At 36.8% G+C, this 17,432-nt stretch overlaps 1 protein-coding gene across 1 annotated transcript in view; it reads left to right on the forward strand.

The window, feature by feature from the left end:
• The window catches only part of LOC149214099 (uncharacterized), a 231,856-nt gene that overhangs the window by 21,993 nt on the left and 192,431 nt on the right, over positions 1 to 17,432 (forward strand). Inside the window, exon 2 of the mRNA XM_089392186.1 lies at positions 10,606 to 11,394. Within this exon, the coding sequence (XP_089248312.1) occupies positions 10,606 to 11,394 (789 nt within the window). The remainder of the gene's footprint in view (positions 1 to 10,605; positions 11,395 to 17,432) is intronic.

Below are 17,432 nucleotides of genomic sequence, written 5' to 3' on the forward strand. Positions count from 1 at the left end.
ATTTATTTATGTTTATTTTATTTTATACAATTTTATGTTCGTAACACTCCCTGCCTCCCTGCCCCCTCGAACCCACTCCTAGAGCGCGCTCCCTATTTTTTTTCGATCCCTGCCAATTCAAGAGTGATAGAGGGAGCTATCAAAGATTGGAAACAATAATTTTTGAGTGGGGCAACCTAATGTTCAAGCCTATGGCCATAGTGTTGATATGCAGTTCATGGTAATGTTAAATTCTTAAAGTAAAGGGATGAAAATGAAAGATAAATGAGAATTTCGTCCTTTTACAAAAATCTTTAACATTACCATGAAATGACTTAGGATGTTTGAGAGTAGTTTCGTCCTCATTGGATTTCATATGGAGAAAGAAGAATTTTAGATCTCGCATAATATGCATCCCACTTATCATTGTTTTTCAGGATTTTCAGGATTGGGGGGAATTGCAATGTTTCCATTGGATTTTGTCATGTACTAGGGTATGAAACTTGTATTTAATCAAGAGCACCAAGCCCTCTATGCAGGGGAGACTCCCAATAATCAAGAGCACCTAGGGTACTAGGGTATGGAACTTTTATTTAATCAAGAGCACCAATGTGATTCTTCTATGCATGAGGAGACTCCCAATAAAGTACGAGACGAGAAATTAGAAATTTCTCGTGGCTTGAGGGTCAAGCAGTAGATAATAGATTTACTTGTCTTTTCTAGTTTCTAGTACTTTTTATAACTATTGACTCTTTCATATTTATCATGGTATTTTTATAAACATTATATGACAACTTAAGTTTGAAGTTTGAAGTTGGCATTTATAACTCATGGGTAATGAATTATGAATATGATGCTTCGTGAAAGTTGAAAGTTGAAACATTTCATTTCATGTTAGATATTCTTTGTTATCGTTTGGTTACTTTGTAATGGTAATGATTACAAGTACAAGTTACAACTTTAGTGATCAATGATGATAAATGTTATATATTGAATTTTGAAATCTTGAAACTTTAGGATTGGTGAATCATGAGACTCGATATGTTGTATGTTACTAACTTGTGGACGTGGGTTTTGAAGATCATAACTTCTAGATGATTGATGTTATGTGGTTCAATCCATGTTTTTATGCCTTTTTATATCTAATTCATCAATCTACATGCTTTTGTTGACATTTATGGACCAAAATATATAAAAATATATGTTATATAAAAAATTGTTCCTGATTCGCTCCCGAACTAGGAGCTTTTGAAAATGTCGCTCCCTGCTCCTGCTTCCGCTCTCGCTCCCTGCTTCCGCTCATGCTTTGAAGGAACCTTGGTCTCAAATGAAGCCCATGCCCATACTATAAGTCAAACCACTATCATGCAACACGGGAATGACTTTGCAAGTCCAAAAATGGGTAACACAATCCTCCAAAAGCGAAGTGACATCAAACATCGAGGGGGGATGATTTGGCTTGAGTGTGCAACATTCCCTTGAAAGATGTCTTGAATTTTCTGGGAGGAAAATTAAGTCTTAGGAGGCCCAATAACTTGCTTTCCTTAATCAATGTTTGCTTATGATGGACTCCCAATAAAGTACGAGACAAGAAATTAGAAATTTCTCGTGGCATGAGGGTCAAGCAATAGATTTACTTGTATTTTCTAGTTTCTAGTACTTTTTATAACTATTGACTCTTATATATTTATCATGGTATTTTTTATAAACAATATATGACAACTTAAGTTTGAAGTTTGAAGTTGGCATTTATGACTCATGGGTAATGAATTATGAATATGATGCTTTGTGAAAGTTGAAAGTTGAAACATTTCATTTCATGTTAGATATTCTTTGTTATTGTTTGGTTACTTTGTAATGGTAATGGTTACAAGTACAAGTTACAACTTTAGTGATCAATGATGATAAATGTTATATATTGAATTTTAAAATCTTGAAACTTTAGGATTGGTGAATTGCGAGACTCGATATGTTGTCTGTTACTAACTTGTGGACGTGGGTGTTGAATATTATAACTTCTAGATGATTGATGTTATGTGGTTCAATCCATGTTTTTATGTCTTTTGTTATCTAATTCACCAATCTACATGCTTTTGTTGACATTTATGGACCAAAATATGTAAAAATATATATTATATAAAAAATTGTTCCTGATTTGCTCCCGAACTAGGAGCTTTTGAAAATGTCGCTCCCTACTTTCGCTTCCGCTCTTGCTCCGAAGTAACCTTGGTCTCAAATGAAGCCCAAGCCCATACTATAAGTCAAATTGCTATCATGCAACATGGGAATGAGTTTGCAAGTCCAAAAATGGGTAACACAATCCTCCAAAAGCAAAGTGACATCAAACATCGAGGGGGGGATGATTTGGCTTGAGTGTGCAACATTCCCTTGAAAGATGTCTTGAATTTTCTGGGAGGAAAATTAAGTCTTAAGAGGCCCAACGACTTGCTTTCCTTAATCAATGTTTGCTTGTGATGGACTTTATTTTCTTTGCTTGGTCTAATATTTGCTTGATTTTGTGATTTAATGCTTGACTTGCTTGTTTTTACCTTTTTTCTTGGTTACTTGACTTATTTTGAGTAATTAATCTTTTTCTTTGTTGACTTGGCCTAATTGTCATGTTTGACCCTTCAAATGGCCTTATTTAATCCACGTGTGGTGTGACCCCACTAATTAATGTTCCACAATAGTAGATCTCCAACTCCTTGCTTGATTTTCTAATTTGGGCCCATGGATTTGCTTGGAAAAGATTTGCATATTCCTTTTGATATATTACATGCCTCATTTGACCAAAGGATTGACCACAATATGCCTAAAAAGAGTCCACACGTGACACAAAAGGAGGACACCCCCCTTTGATCAAGGATATCTCCATGATGCCTTGACATTTTGACAAAATTTCCAGATGGCATCGCAAGTACAAATTACGTTGAGAAATTTGAGCCTTTGTTGGATTTTGGACCTCAGGATCCTATGCATTTGGATTTGTGAAATGCCTTGGGAAACATGAAATGTTTGAAAATGTGAGTTCTCAACATGATAATGATATACCAACGCTAGATGATGCATATATACTTGATAAAGATGACCATGTGGTAATGACATAGGTGTGCTCAAGACATGGGTTGGATTGGCCCTACTGATAGTGATTACCCCAATAAAATAAATGGCTCCTCTAAACAATGTGTCAAGGTAGGTCCATCCTAAGCCCTCCAATCCTATACAAGATGAAAGGACCTAAGAGTGGTGTCTAAAAGGGCCATGCATGACTGGCCACAACATGTTTAGGATACCATAATACATAACCTCCACGTGGCCTACAAGGTTTTGACTTGCATTCTCTGGGATTATAATGGCATTACCAAAAATAAAAATGTGCATATAGGTACCCCTATTGAAATGAGGTGAAATAGGGCCATCATAGAGGACATCTATAGGCTTTGAAAGGCTATCAAATGCAAAGATTGGATCCATTCATTGTTTTGGTAGCCCAAAATTATGGACGACAACAACAAATGTTATAAATTTATCATAGAACATATCATTGCTTAGCTCTAGTTTGTCTTTCTAAAAGCTAGTCTTTGAGCTTTGTTCTAAGATCCTTTCTTGTTGTCGATATTAAAGTTAGTTGAGTTGCTTTGCATTACCACTTTCTGGACTACACTTGGTTTACTCATTTAGTCCCATAAATCTACTTTTATGGTCATTTGTTGGGTTTAAATAAACCATAGGCCATCTCCTTGTGACTAGACATGAATTTAATTGGGTTGTTAGAGACTACATCTGTAGATTTTACATTTAGGTTACTTGGACTTCACTTTTGGAGAGTTTGGGCTTGAATATGTCCTTTGATCTAGAGCATTTCTTGGAGTTACAGAATGGCATTGTTGTTTGTCCCCCATACACATGGTGATGCTAGATGCACATATTGGGGATTTCTCTAGATTAGGTTTGAGTGGGATCTCATAGACTTCATGTTAGGTCCCTATACTACTAGTGTAACCCCTAATTGTTATCAGCGCAACCTCCTTATTATATTGTTGTGCCCATGTAGTTCCCATATTGTTATTATTGTGCCCCATAGAAGCCCACTATTGTTATTGTTGTGCCCTTACATTATTATTGTTATGTCGGCTCTGATTGTATTATGACCCCTTAGACTCCTATATATAGAAAGGAGGTCTTGTTATTTGGATCATCCAAGAATTGTTCATTTGTGTAACGTAAAGGAGGTTGCTCCCTCGAAGAGGCTGATTTCTAAGGCGTTGATCTATCTTTTCTATCTTGTTGTGAGTTGGTTTCATAACATTTGGTGTAAGAGCTTTGGATTCTAGGGTTTCACTGCTCCAAATGACTCTTCGTGGCATTTTCGCTATAACTTTTTTTTTTTTTGTCTTGTTTTTTGTTTTGTGACGTTTCAAAAGATAAAAAAAACCTTTTGAGACGAAATCGTTCTGCGCCTCGGGTTCAAATTTCAGTTCTTGTCAGCGATATTTTCGGAGATATGATCTAAGGAAGTTAGGGTTTTTGCAAGCTCCAGAATTCCATCTCAAATAGGTCATCGTGGAATTTTCGCTATAATTTGTTTTCTACAAAGTTTTAGATTTTGAAAGTAAAACCCATTTGAGCCGAAATATTGGTGAAACTCGGGCCCGAATTTCAGTTTTTTCTTCACTATACTTTTAGAGATACGGTCCAAGACATTTAGGGTTTTTGCAGGGGCCCGAATTACATCGCAAACAGGTGACCTTGGGAAAATGGTCATAAGTTATAACTCTCTCTCGGAGTATCGAATTCAAATTTTGTAAAAAGTGATAGACAAAAGACAGATTGCAGTTTGTTGGGTATCATTTTCAGAACCTAAGGTCGAAACAGTGACACGTGGGACGTTGTACAAGTTCACTCTACTGAACCAGTCTATAATTAAATCATTGTAGGAGATTGGGCATAACTCTTTCTTCGAGAATCCAATTGCGATCAGACTTGCGGGGTTAGAAAGTGGACTCAAAGGGCCATCACAGGCCGAAATTTCAGAACTTAAAGATTCAAAATTACAGAGTTACAGTCGTTTCAAGATTGAGCTCTTAAAATTAAGAAAAAGCGATATGAGGAAGTTTGATGGCAAGGATCCGGTAAATTGGATACTACAGGTGGAGCAATATTTTGATCTACATGAGGTGCAACTGTTAAAAAAGGTATATATTGCATGTTTATATTTAGAACCGAATCAATTTTTATGGTATAAAGGGCTTTGTTCTCGTAAACCACTTGTCACGTGGTCAATTTTCACAGAGGAAATGATATCACATTATGAGGATACAGAGAGAAACACCTTCTTTAGCCAATTGATAAATCTCAAACAAAAGGGTCTAATGGCATAGCACATTGAGGACTTTTAAAAATTGAATATAAGGGTAAATGATATTCCAGAGAAGCAGAGGATTGATGTCTTCATAGGGACTTTAAAGGATAACCTTCAACATGAGGTTCGTCTTTGGGAACCTGATTCATTAGAGAAAGCATTCAGGTTGGCAAGACAAATTGAAAGCAAAATTATGGCAACAAGAAATCCTACCACTCACAATTATAAATATGGGGAAGTGTTGTTGCTCCTAGCCTTCCACATCCTACAAGGTTGACACCATAACAATTGGAAGAAAAAGGAGAAAATGACCTTTATTACAGTTGTAATAGCAAATACACTAAAGGTCATAAGTGTGATCAGAAGAAATTATTTTATAGTGATTGTGAATAAGAAGAAAAGGATCAAGAAACGTCAAAAGAAGAGGATATACACCAGGAACCAACCCCAGAGAAAGAAGAAATGAATCTGACCATATCTTGTAATGCATTGGCGGGTATTACCACTCCTCAAACTCTCAAGATAGAAGAACATATCAAGAAGAAAAAGGTTCAAGAAGTGAAAGATCACATTGACCATCAAAAAATGGATCCGATCATATCTTGTAACGCATTGGCAGGAATTCCACTCCTCAAACTGTTAAGATAAAATGACATATCAAGAAGAAAAAGGTTCAAGTAGTGAAAGATCACATCGAGCATCAACAACAAGTTCTCCAACTTTTAAACGATAACCCCACTGTGGTGCAAAATCGAATGAAACAATAGCTAGATCAACATCGCAGTGAAAGAATTTTTGATGTAGGCGATTGGGTATTTTTACGGCTACAACCATACAGACAAATGTCCCTCAAGCAAGCTAAGAAGGATAATAAATTATCACCAAATTACTATGATCCTTACAGGTGATGCAAAAGATTGGTACTATGGAATAAAAATTGGAGCTTCCTGGATCTTCCCGAGTTCCCCAAGTTTTCCATGTTTCATGCTTAAAGAAGGTTATAGGTGCCAAGCTCCCAATTCAAACAATATTGCTAGAACTTGACGAGGAAGGAAAAATCATATTGGAACCTGAAGCAGTTAGGGAAACAAGAACCCGACAACTACGAAATTGATCAATTTCAGAGTATCTCATCAAGTGGAAGAACTTACCTGCTGAAGATTCCACATGAGAGGACTAGAATTTTATGCAGAGGCATCCAGAACTACTCAAGTGTTGAGGACAACACTTTTTGAAGGAGAGGGGCATGTTAGGTCCCTATACTATTAGTGTAACCCCTTATTATTATTAGTGCAACCCCCTTATTATATTGTTGTGCCCATGTAGTCCCCATATTGTTATTATTGTGCCCCATAGAGGCCCACTATTGTTATTGTTGTTCCCTTACATTATTATTGTTATGTTGACTCTGATTGTATTATGACCCCTTAGACTCTTATATATAGAAATGAAGTCTTGTCATTTGGATCATCCAAGAATTGTTCATTTGTGTAATGTAAAGGAGGTTGCCCCCTCGAAAAGGCTGATTTCTAAGGCGTTGATCTATCTTTTCTATCTTTTTGTGAGTTGGTTTCATAACATTGAAATGAGGTGAAATAGGGCCATCATAGAGGACATCTATAGGTTTTGAAAGACTATCAAATGCAAAGATTGGATCTATTCATTGTTTTGGTAGTCCAAAATTATGGACAACAACAACATATGTTATAAATTTATCATAGAACATATCATTGCTTAGCTCTAGTTAGTCTTTCTACAAGTTAGTCTTTGAGCTTTGTTCTAAGATCCTTTCTTGTTGTTGATATTAAAGTTATTTGTGTTGCTTTGCATTACCACTTTCTGGATTACACTTGGTTTACTCATTTAGTCCCGTAAATCTACTTTTGTGGTCATTTGTTGGAATTAAATAAACCATAGGCCATCTCTTTTTGACTAGACATGAATTTAAATGGGTTGTTAGAGACTACATCTGTAGATTTTACATTTAGGTTACTTGGACTTTACTTTTGGAGAGTTTGGGCTTGAATATGTCCTTTGATTTAGAGCATTTCTTGGAGTTACAGAATGGCGTTTTCTTGGAGTTACAGAATGGCGTTGTTGTTTGTCCCCCATACACATGGTGATGCTATATGCACATATTGGGGATTTCTTTAGGTCAGCTTCGAGTGGGATCTCATAGACTTCAAGTGGAGATTAATCACTTATCGTGCGACCAAACAAGATATGCTATTTTTGGGACTTACATGAGTTAGAGATATAGTTGCACCTTATTTATGGTTGCCCCTTTTACTATGAGTTTAGTGGACACTACCACTACCTCTACAAGGAATTAGGGAGCCCCCTTTCCACTTTCTTTTGCTGTTGGTTATCCGTTTAGCTCACCTAGCATATTCGTTAGTGATTTATATTTGGTTGAGTGTCTTTAATTTTCTGCTTCTCCTAGTTTTTCCTTGCATTTTAGCTTTTGGATGGACCACTTTAAAACAATTATTGTTCTACTTATCTTTTTTCACCGGATTTTGATTCAGGGGGCATTTTTGCGTTATATGACCATGCTCATGGCATATTCTAGGCCATTTATAGGCTATCCTTTGTTGACTAGATAAGAAGTGAATCAGGGCATTATAGAAGATATCTATATATTATACATCTAAGTTACTTGTGCCTCACTGGTGGAGATCTTGGGCTCGATGATGCCTTTTTATTTAGAGTGCCTTTGAAGATACATGATAACATCATGGTTTGTCCCCCATACACATGGAGACATTGGATCCACTCGCTTAGGATCCCTTTATGTCAACCTGGGTGGGCTCTCATAGACTCCTCGTAGGGACCAGTTACTATATCTCATGGCTAGACAAGATCTACCAAGGGTGCCATGTAGAGGAGCTATAGACAGAGATGTACCTTATTTTAGGTTACCCCTCTTACCATGAGATTACAGGGTGCTGTTATGGCCTCTTTAGGGACTTGGAGAGCTTCCTCCCCTCTTTCTTTTATTATCGTGATTAGAGATGCCTAGCCCTGTTCATTAGGGAGATACTCAACCACAAATCTTAATCCTTGGATGTCTTGCCACATCATGTGACCACCAAGAGGGTCACCCCATACTTTCATGGTGCTCCATTAGATTAGGGCAATAAGTGATCAACAAAACTTCAAAGTATAGCAAATCAGAGTTATGACTCGTGAGACTTTGGGTCTCCTCTCAACCTCTCCCTTAGGCGGCCAATCATCATTCTTTGGGCTTGATTGGAGATGTCAGACCAAGCCACAAACCACACAACATTAGAGGGATAGACAAACCAACTCTAGATGGATATAGGTTAGGCTGCCTCTTGCCCATTGGAGCACCCCCTTGACTCAAGTAGCTAGGGGTTCTATTTGGAGATTTGGGTCTCCTTTTAACCTCTCCCTTAGGCGACCAATCAACATTCTCTAGGCTTGATTGGAAATGCTGGACCAAGCCACAAAGCACACAATATTAAGTGATAGAGAACCAACTCTAGATGGATATAGGGTCGGGTGCCTCTTGCCCATTGGACTAACCCCTTGATTTAGTGAAGTAGCTAGGGGTTCCATTTGGAGTTTCTTTCCATTGACATTAGATGGTAGGAGAGTAGGGCTTCCTTGCTCCTACGTTGCCCCTAGGATCATACAACTAGAGTCCCTCATGGTGCTTGACGACTCTAATATCAAGCCAATACCTCAGTTCCCCCCTCACCTTCAGTCATCTGCATCAGGAGACCTTGACATCATCTCCATATCTCTCTCTTGCTTAGCACCAGGGTGCCCAGATTTCTATTCTTGGACTCTCCCATTGTATCATTGCATTTGTGACATTATCATATAATCTTTTGGTCAGCTTATTGATTTGCTTAGCTAGACACTTATCTGTGCCGGTCTTCTTTCACTTTCTCTCTCGTGCATTCAGCATTACCTATGAGTTGCTTTAACACTTCCACATTGCATTCACACTAGGTGCGTGTTTTAGTCCCAATGACCTACTTTTATGGTCATTTGTTGTACATTATTGAAATTATCTTATTTTTCATCTTATCTTGTCTTATCTATCTTGAGCCTTGGAATGGTCTATGGTCTCCCAATCAAATCTCACTGATCAGCATCACATATGAAATCTTGAGGAATTGTTGAAACTGGGTTTGTCCTCAAAGACTTTATCTATCAACTACGCGCAAAAACACAGCTATGAAAAGGCCTTCTCAGTCTCCACTAACTGAGGGCATTCGTCCCTTTGCAGCTGGTGGATTCTTCGTTTCAGCCATCTCCTTTTGGGCTGGCTATGACAGCTTTGTAAGAAATTGTACTGCAGAGGATAATCTTTCCTGCCTGATGAAGAGGTAATGGATATTTTTGAGCGATCATTGGATTGTGCATATTGCTGTCTGCATATATTTTTTCAGATGGATTTTAAGTCTTCTGACTTATTTACAGCTTGCTTAAACTTTCTTTCCTTAAACTATGGTTTCAGACTAAATGTTAGTAGTAGTACTTATTTTGCCACACTTACTTTTTTTCCCTTATTCTGGACAAGTATGCTTCTACGTCTCCAATATCATGTTTCTGCAATTAGCTTATATAGTATTCTTGATCTGGGCATCTTTTCAGGGTTAGTTTTGAAAATTCAAGGCCAGAATTTAATATGAAAGTGATTACTTTCATTGTTCTGCAAGAAAGATGAGGTTACATTCAATAGCTTAACATGAAGATCTTGCAACCACTTTTTAATGTAATCAGAAATGAGAATGCTGCATAAAATACGTAGCCCGCTGTAACTTCTCTGATGACTTCTATTGTCATATTTGCCAAATTTTATGAATGTTTCTTTTGGCTGCTTTGGATATAGTTGTACCTGAGCTTTCTCTATTTTACTATTATCCATACACTCTTTCAATTTGAGTCGGGGAGTGCTGGCTATATGAGAAGCAGTGGCTACCTTTTTGTTAACCATTCATATCCCATTGTATTTTAACCAGAGATTTTTGGTCTTATGACACTTCGTTATTTGGCAAAACAGATAAATCTATGCATGAAGCCTGTCATGTGACAGTGGTGCTTATTTTTAATCTGATAATATCAGTCAGCTTTCTGAAGTATTGTACCAAACATATTTGATTTTCCAAATTGATCTTCTGCTTGATACTGAGCATTTGTCTTTGAAGTGGTAATTAGTAACATAAGGTTTATTGTTTCTGTTGTTTGTATTGTAGATTTTTGCTGATTATTGTAATTTGTCTGAGCAGTTTCCACATAACCTTTCTTCAAGAGAGGAACTTTCAACAGCGTCTAAATTTTCTAGATCTCAAAGTTCTCGCTTAGAGAAGAAGCCTTATGTTGATTCTGGTTCTGCTCCGCCACCTGCATCCCCAGGTTCTGGAAATCAATTAAAGCTGCTCCTAGGAGGTAGTGCAGTTCTTGCTGTGATTGCTGTTCTTGTAAGTCTCCCCAGCATTAGAAGCAAAAGAGAACAGGCATCTATACTCGATGAAACTGAGCAGAGTGATGCAAAAGGTTCTGAAGTTATTGGTAACAGTGACCTGAAAGATGAGGACAGCACTCATAGCAAGGAAGATGTTATTAGTTCCAATCTCGGTCACGAAAAAGAGCAGGTTAAAGAGGAAATGAAACAAAGCTATGAATCCCATGAAACACGCCCAGGACAAGAAGAGTCAGATGGTATGCTAAAGGAAAAGAAAATAGAGGATTCTGAAATTCATAAAGAGCAAGAAGTAGACAGTACTAGTGAAAGTACGTCGGGCTTTTCTAATGAGAATGGGCAAGAAGTAAAAAATACCGAGTCTTCAAATAACATTGAGGATGATACATCTTTGCATGTTGAGAATGGGATATCCAAACAAGAAATTCTTTCAGAAGTGGACAGCGGGATGAAAAATGCAGATGTTAAAGAGACATACGAAAACACAGATGGCAGCCAAGAACTGGGAGCTGGTGGCGCACAGAGTGATAGGATGGATAGTGAGATTAGAGTAGAGCCTTATCATGATGTTATTGCATCAGAAGTTTTGAAGCAGGTATGTATTTGAATACTTTTTTTTGTAATTTTAATATTAGAACACTGATATGTGAAAGATTGCTCTTATATATATATATCACTTAAGATGCCTTTATGGATCTTTTGTCATATGTGAGGGCCAGTTTGAATTTCTATCAGCTGAGTTTTGTAAAGTGCTAGTAATGGCAACCTAAATGATTGTGGCATCAAATAAACGATTAATTTCCAGTATTCATTAGACAAGATGGAATGAATTCAACTTTAATCAACTTCATTAGATGAACAATATATGGGACCTCTGACATTGTTGCACCATGTGTTTGGAAAGTGAAATGCAGCTTCTCAGGCCACCCAGGAAATGCTCCTTATTTTAGGGAGAAAGTTCTTTTTGACAGTTAATGCTGCAGATATTATCTCATGCTCCTCTTTCTGTGTTTTCTGTGTTTGAGTGTTATTTTGACATCATTGCATTGCATGGTGTTATTCAATTCACTTCTCCTCCACACAATGTTGCTCCAGATGGATGTTTTGTGGGAGCATCCTCCTGAAATAAGATGATTTCGAGAGCACTCCCACCCAAAATAAAATGATTCTTTCAGTTTCGTGCTTCTGCTTCATTTTCTGGATGTTTCCGTTGTTCTCTTGATGTGCTTCTGTGGCACTCTGTGGACTTTCCCCCATCACTCCTTAGGTGCTTCAAAATGCTCCCATGGCGCTCCTTAGATGCCTTCACCGTAGATGTTCCATAGTTCACTACAGAGTGTAAATAATCAGAAGATGGACTGGTTGAGGCTGTGTAGAGTTTATTTTTGAGCCACAAAGAGTTATTTGCAAGCATGCTTATAGAGTGTAACCAAATGTGGAAAAGGACAATGGGATGGGATTTGTCATGATATTTAAGGTAATGTGACATGTGTTGTTGCAACAAAATGTGTAGCTGTGGGTGGTAAGTGACATTGCATGGTGTTATTCAATTCACTTCTCCTCCACACAATGTTGCTCCAGATGGATGCTTTGTGGGAGCATCCTCCTGAAATAAGATGATTTCGAGAGCACTCACACCCAAAATAAAACGATCCTTTCAGTTTCGTGCTTCTGCTTCATTTTCTGGATGTTTCCATTGTTCTCTTGATGTGCTTCTGTGGCACTCTGTGGACTTTCCTTCACTCCTTAGGTGCTTCAAAATGCTCCCATGGCACTCCTTAGATGCCTTCACCGTAGATGTTCCATAGTTCACTACAGAGTGTAAATAATCAGAAGATGGACTGGCTGAGGTTGTGTAGAGTTTATTTTTGAGCAGTGAAACAGGAATCGGCGATTAATAGGCAAAATCGCGATTCGGACTCGGCTCGGCCATGAAACGATCTGAATTGAATCTTTGCGAGTCGGCTCGGCCATGAAACCCTAGAAACCACAGAAACCTTAGCACCTGCTTCTCCATTTTTGTTTCCTTCCGGAATTTCGTCTGATCTGGGGATATTTAAAATGGGTATTTCGGGATTACTGTTCTCTGACCGCTTGGCCTTTCCGTTAATATATCATTGATTGATCCGAGCAAATGCACTGGTTTTAAATCAGCGGGGAGTCGTTTTGGCAGATCAGAGACCTTAATGAGCGATAGTTTTAAATTCAACAGATTTTTTCAGAACTGCGTGGGTTCGCTTTGGCAGATCAACGCCCTCACTGAGTGATAGTTTTAAATTCAATAGATTTTGGCTGCGATAGTTCATTAATTTTTTCTTTGATTGACCATATTATAAATGATAAGCTACGACCGTTTACATATTCTAATTAAGTTTTATTTTTATTTAAAGTGTAAAAAAGTGAGATTTATAAAGTAAGTTCCATAAAGTAACTTTAATGGTCATTTAATTTAAATTACTTAATGGTCATTTAATTTAAATATAAAGTAATTTTAATGATTATTTAATTTAAATATAATAATGGTTAATGGTCATTTAATTTAAATATAAAGTAACTTTAATGGTCATTTATTTTAAATAAAATAATAGTAATTTATTTCAAATATAATAATAGTACTTAATGTTTGAATATTATAATACGTTAATTTTAATATTATTAAATTAATAATTATTTTAAAAATATCATATAGAAGTTCTATACTTTAAATTTTAAATATAATTTTTTATTTTATATAAATTTAATTAATATTTATCAATAATATATTAATTATGCTATTATTTATCTAACAAATTTTCTATAAATATTATATATAAAAACTATATATTTAAAAAGTGAGATACTTATTTATTCATAACATTTTGGACATCTATTGATATTATGCATTGTTTGGACATGCCTTCACCCAATATTAATGAAAAACGGTTTTTTTAATTCAATATATGTGTATATTTTTATTTAATGAATTCAACGATTTTTTGCCGATTTTTTCCCGATCCGATTAAAACTCTTCGCTCTTTTGCCTCGCCGATTTATTGCCGATTCCGAGTCTGGTAACATTGTTTTTGAGCAAAAACGAGTTATTTGCAAGCATGCCTATAGAGTGTAACCAAATGTGGAAAAGGGCAATGTGATGTGATTTGTCATGATATTTAAGGTAGTATGAATGTGTTGTTGCAACAAAATGTGTAGCTGTGGGTGTAAGTGATTATGGCTTTTAATATGATTCCGTTTCAATCTGAGGAAAGTTTGGAAGGGCTTAGCCATGGCCTGTGGTTTCCACCTAGTTTGTTAAATGTCTTGGTTACTATCAAATGAAATGTGCAGATTGTGAGCTCTACAATGAGCTTGTGGTGTGATGTGTTGGTATCGATGAGGTCACATCCTCGTAACATTAGTTGAAAGAAGAAAAGAGATTCCTAAACCTACTATATCTACATTGGGTTTGTATTAATCGTTGATAGAGAGACTAAATATGTTCTCGATGTAGAATATGCAATTATCAAATGTACCCATATGTGGCAAAAACATACATGCAAATTTAGTACAGTCTTTCTATATAGAGTGTAGACTAGTAGGATTAAGAACATATGGCAACTGCCTCTTGAAACTAGGTAATCAAATGGTGTTGAAGGGCCTAGGAAATGCTTTTTGCTAGAATTGGAGAGGAACTGCTAGGATTGGTGTTTCACTGAAAAAGAAATGACAGGTCCATAGCTTTAAGTTAAGATGTTGACTATTGAGTTGGCTTTTGCCCAACATCTGCTACATGGGTGGTTTTACAGGTTGTGAACATTTCTTCAGTAGATAATTGTTGGAGAATCTACAGCCTACTTCATATACTGCTTCCTATAATCTTGTTTAAAGCTTTATATGTCTGTAACTGCTAGATAATTGATGCTATGCATGTATTGTGCACCAAATGGTTGAGATGCTCTAAAGATTAATTTACATGGATGATATTTCTAACCTCATAATAATGTAGTATTTGTCTACAAATGGCACAAATATGTACGTTTTCAAACTTTCTAACCAACCCACTGTTTATAAATTGATTCATTTGCTAGTTTCAATCCCACTTCTTCACCATGTCATATTTGTCAAGCTCCTTACTCATCATGGTTAGCTGATCTTCAATATCCTTCAATTTGAGTAGATGATCAATGATAGAGTTCACTCTGCCAACTTCATAGCGAAAATATAATTTTTGAGGTACAACCAGCTCTAATATCTTGAACAAACTCTTCAATTTGTTTCACTAATTGCATGCATTGGTGGCATATTGTACACGTGGAAGGTTTTCAGTAAGTGACAACTTGTCTATTCGATGCCTGTAATTATATTTCTTCTGCCGCTTTGCATGATTGGGGATTGCTGATCACCTTTCCTTTCATCACTTCAACCAACTCCTTGTACTTGAAATATACAGTTGTTCTCTGCTTCCACAAAATATAATTTTGGCCATTAAGCCTCTGTAAATCCAACCACATATAATTTTGAAAATTAGCCATTCCATTATATTTATTTGAAAAATGTTTTACATTTGCAGAGAAATATTTTCAATCAAAGAAGCAAAAGTGCAAGGGTATATACAATGAACTTCATAACCTCTTCCTGAGAGCTACTAAAATAGTGTTATAAATATAATACTTTGTGTGATCCAAAGAGTTTGGCATTTTTGATCAATAAGGCTCCCTTTTCCGAGAGATGGTCGTGAAAGAGCACAAAGAACTAAAAGCAGCCAGTGAGCTAATCAATTGTCAAAAAACAAACTTATGCCATAGTTTCAACAACACAAATAGTATCCCAGTTCATAGGCAATGCCAAAGGTTGGAGAAAGCATCATGAACAAGGGAATGGTCATCCTCAAACAAAGTAGTACACCGGTACACTCTGCCCTGTAGTAGGGCATACTGGTTGTTAAAGTTACAAGGGCAAGATAGTTCTCTGCTGAAAATAATTGCATTTTAAAACTCTTCAATATTTTTCACATCACATTCACCCCATATTATCATAAACAATTATATAGAGAGAACATTAACAATGCAGCGGAACAGTAAGGAACATTAGAAGAAAAGCATACACAATAGTGACATCAGGATTTAGGTCAGAAACCAGGGCAAAACTCCACATGGGGGTGTACCCTGTAGTAGGGCATACTGGTTGTTAAAGTTATAAGGGCAAGATAGTTCTCTGCTGAAAATAATTGCATTTTAAAACTCTTCAATATTTTTCACATCACATTCACCCCATATTATCATAAACAATTATATAGAGAGAACATTACCAATGCAGCGGAACAGTAAGGAACATTAGAAGAAAAGCATACACAATAGTGACATCAGGATTTAGGTCAGAAACCAGGGCAAAACTCCACATGGGGGAAAACCCAGAATCAATTCTTCTTCTTCTTATATATTCTTCAAGTATTCAGATGAGATACAAAGTACAATTATAATGAGACACAAGTCTTTCAACATCAATCACATTAGGCCTCCTAGGGCCAATTCTGGATCATACAAGACAAGTATATCAAAGAGGCATTCACAAGCCCTCCACAAGACCTCTGATAGGGCTGCCACCATATCATTGTAAGTAGCATATATCTATGTCTCAAGTAGCATACATGTTACTGCCATAGGAGCACATATCACTGTTATGCGTAATGATCATATCACTTTCAAGTCCATGGCTAGTCATAAAGACGGGGGATAGCATATGCTTAGTGTTCTCGATCAGTAGTGTTCCCTCACGGGGAGAGATACATTATCCTTCACTCCAAGTTGCTCTCTGAAGAATATGAACTTCACTTTCGGCAAAAACTTGGTGAGAATGTCTGCAATTCGTTCATCTGCTGAAGCCTCACTGCTTTAGTTCTGCAACAAAGTCACTGTCAGGGCCTCATCACTCCCTCTGTGCTGGAGCCTCATCACTCCCTCTGTGTTGGAGCCTCAATGCTCTATTAGTGGCACCATTCCTGACAATCCCGTGGATAGCTTTTGAAGCCACTTTGCTTGCAATTCAGATATATAAGCTGCAAAATGATCTACCACTGCTGGACTGAGTGCAAAGGAAGTCTGCTTCTTGCTCATCTAGGAAATCAAGGCAAGACCCATACTGAAGCAACACCTCAATGAGTTCTTCTTGTTCACAACACTCCTGGTTCACTTGGCATTGGCATATCTCTTCAGTCACAACACTGTCTTAATCCATGACTGACTTTATTATGTAGGTATCTCAATACCAGCTTTGCATTATCCCCATACATATGACCAGGCTCTATCTGGTGTGAAAATTCCTTGAAATGCAGCAACTGGAAATAATTCTTCTAACTGAAAAATATAATTATGCAGTTTATTTTGTTTACAACGAAATAATGAATTATTCACATTGCAATTTCTTCACCAAATAAATACTGCGGAATTAAAAATAGGAACTGAGCAATGCTAGCACACACACATAAAAATTGACACAAATATTTTTGGATAAATGTTCCTGGAAAAATCCAATTTGGGAAAACCAATGCAACATTTGAGGGTTTTATTATCATGCAGTAGTGAATTTAGAGTATAGTAAATTTCGATGCCCAATTTGCTTTCCAATCTTGAGAGAAATACTAGGAAAATCACCTGAGGG

This window comes from Pinus tabuliformis, chromosome 1_1, assembly GCF_031772625.1.
Source record: "Pinus tabuliformis cultivar Carrire ecotype Pingquan chromosome 1_1, CPIR1, whole genome shotgun sequence".
Lineage (NCBI taxonomy): Eukaryota > Viridiplantae > Streptophyta > Pinopsida > Pinales > Pinaceae > Pinus > Pinus tabuliformis.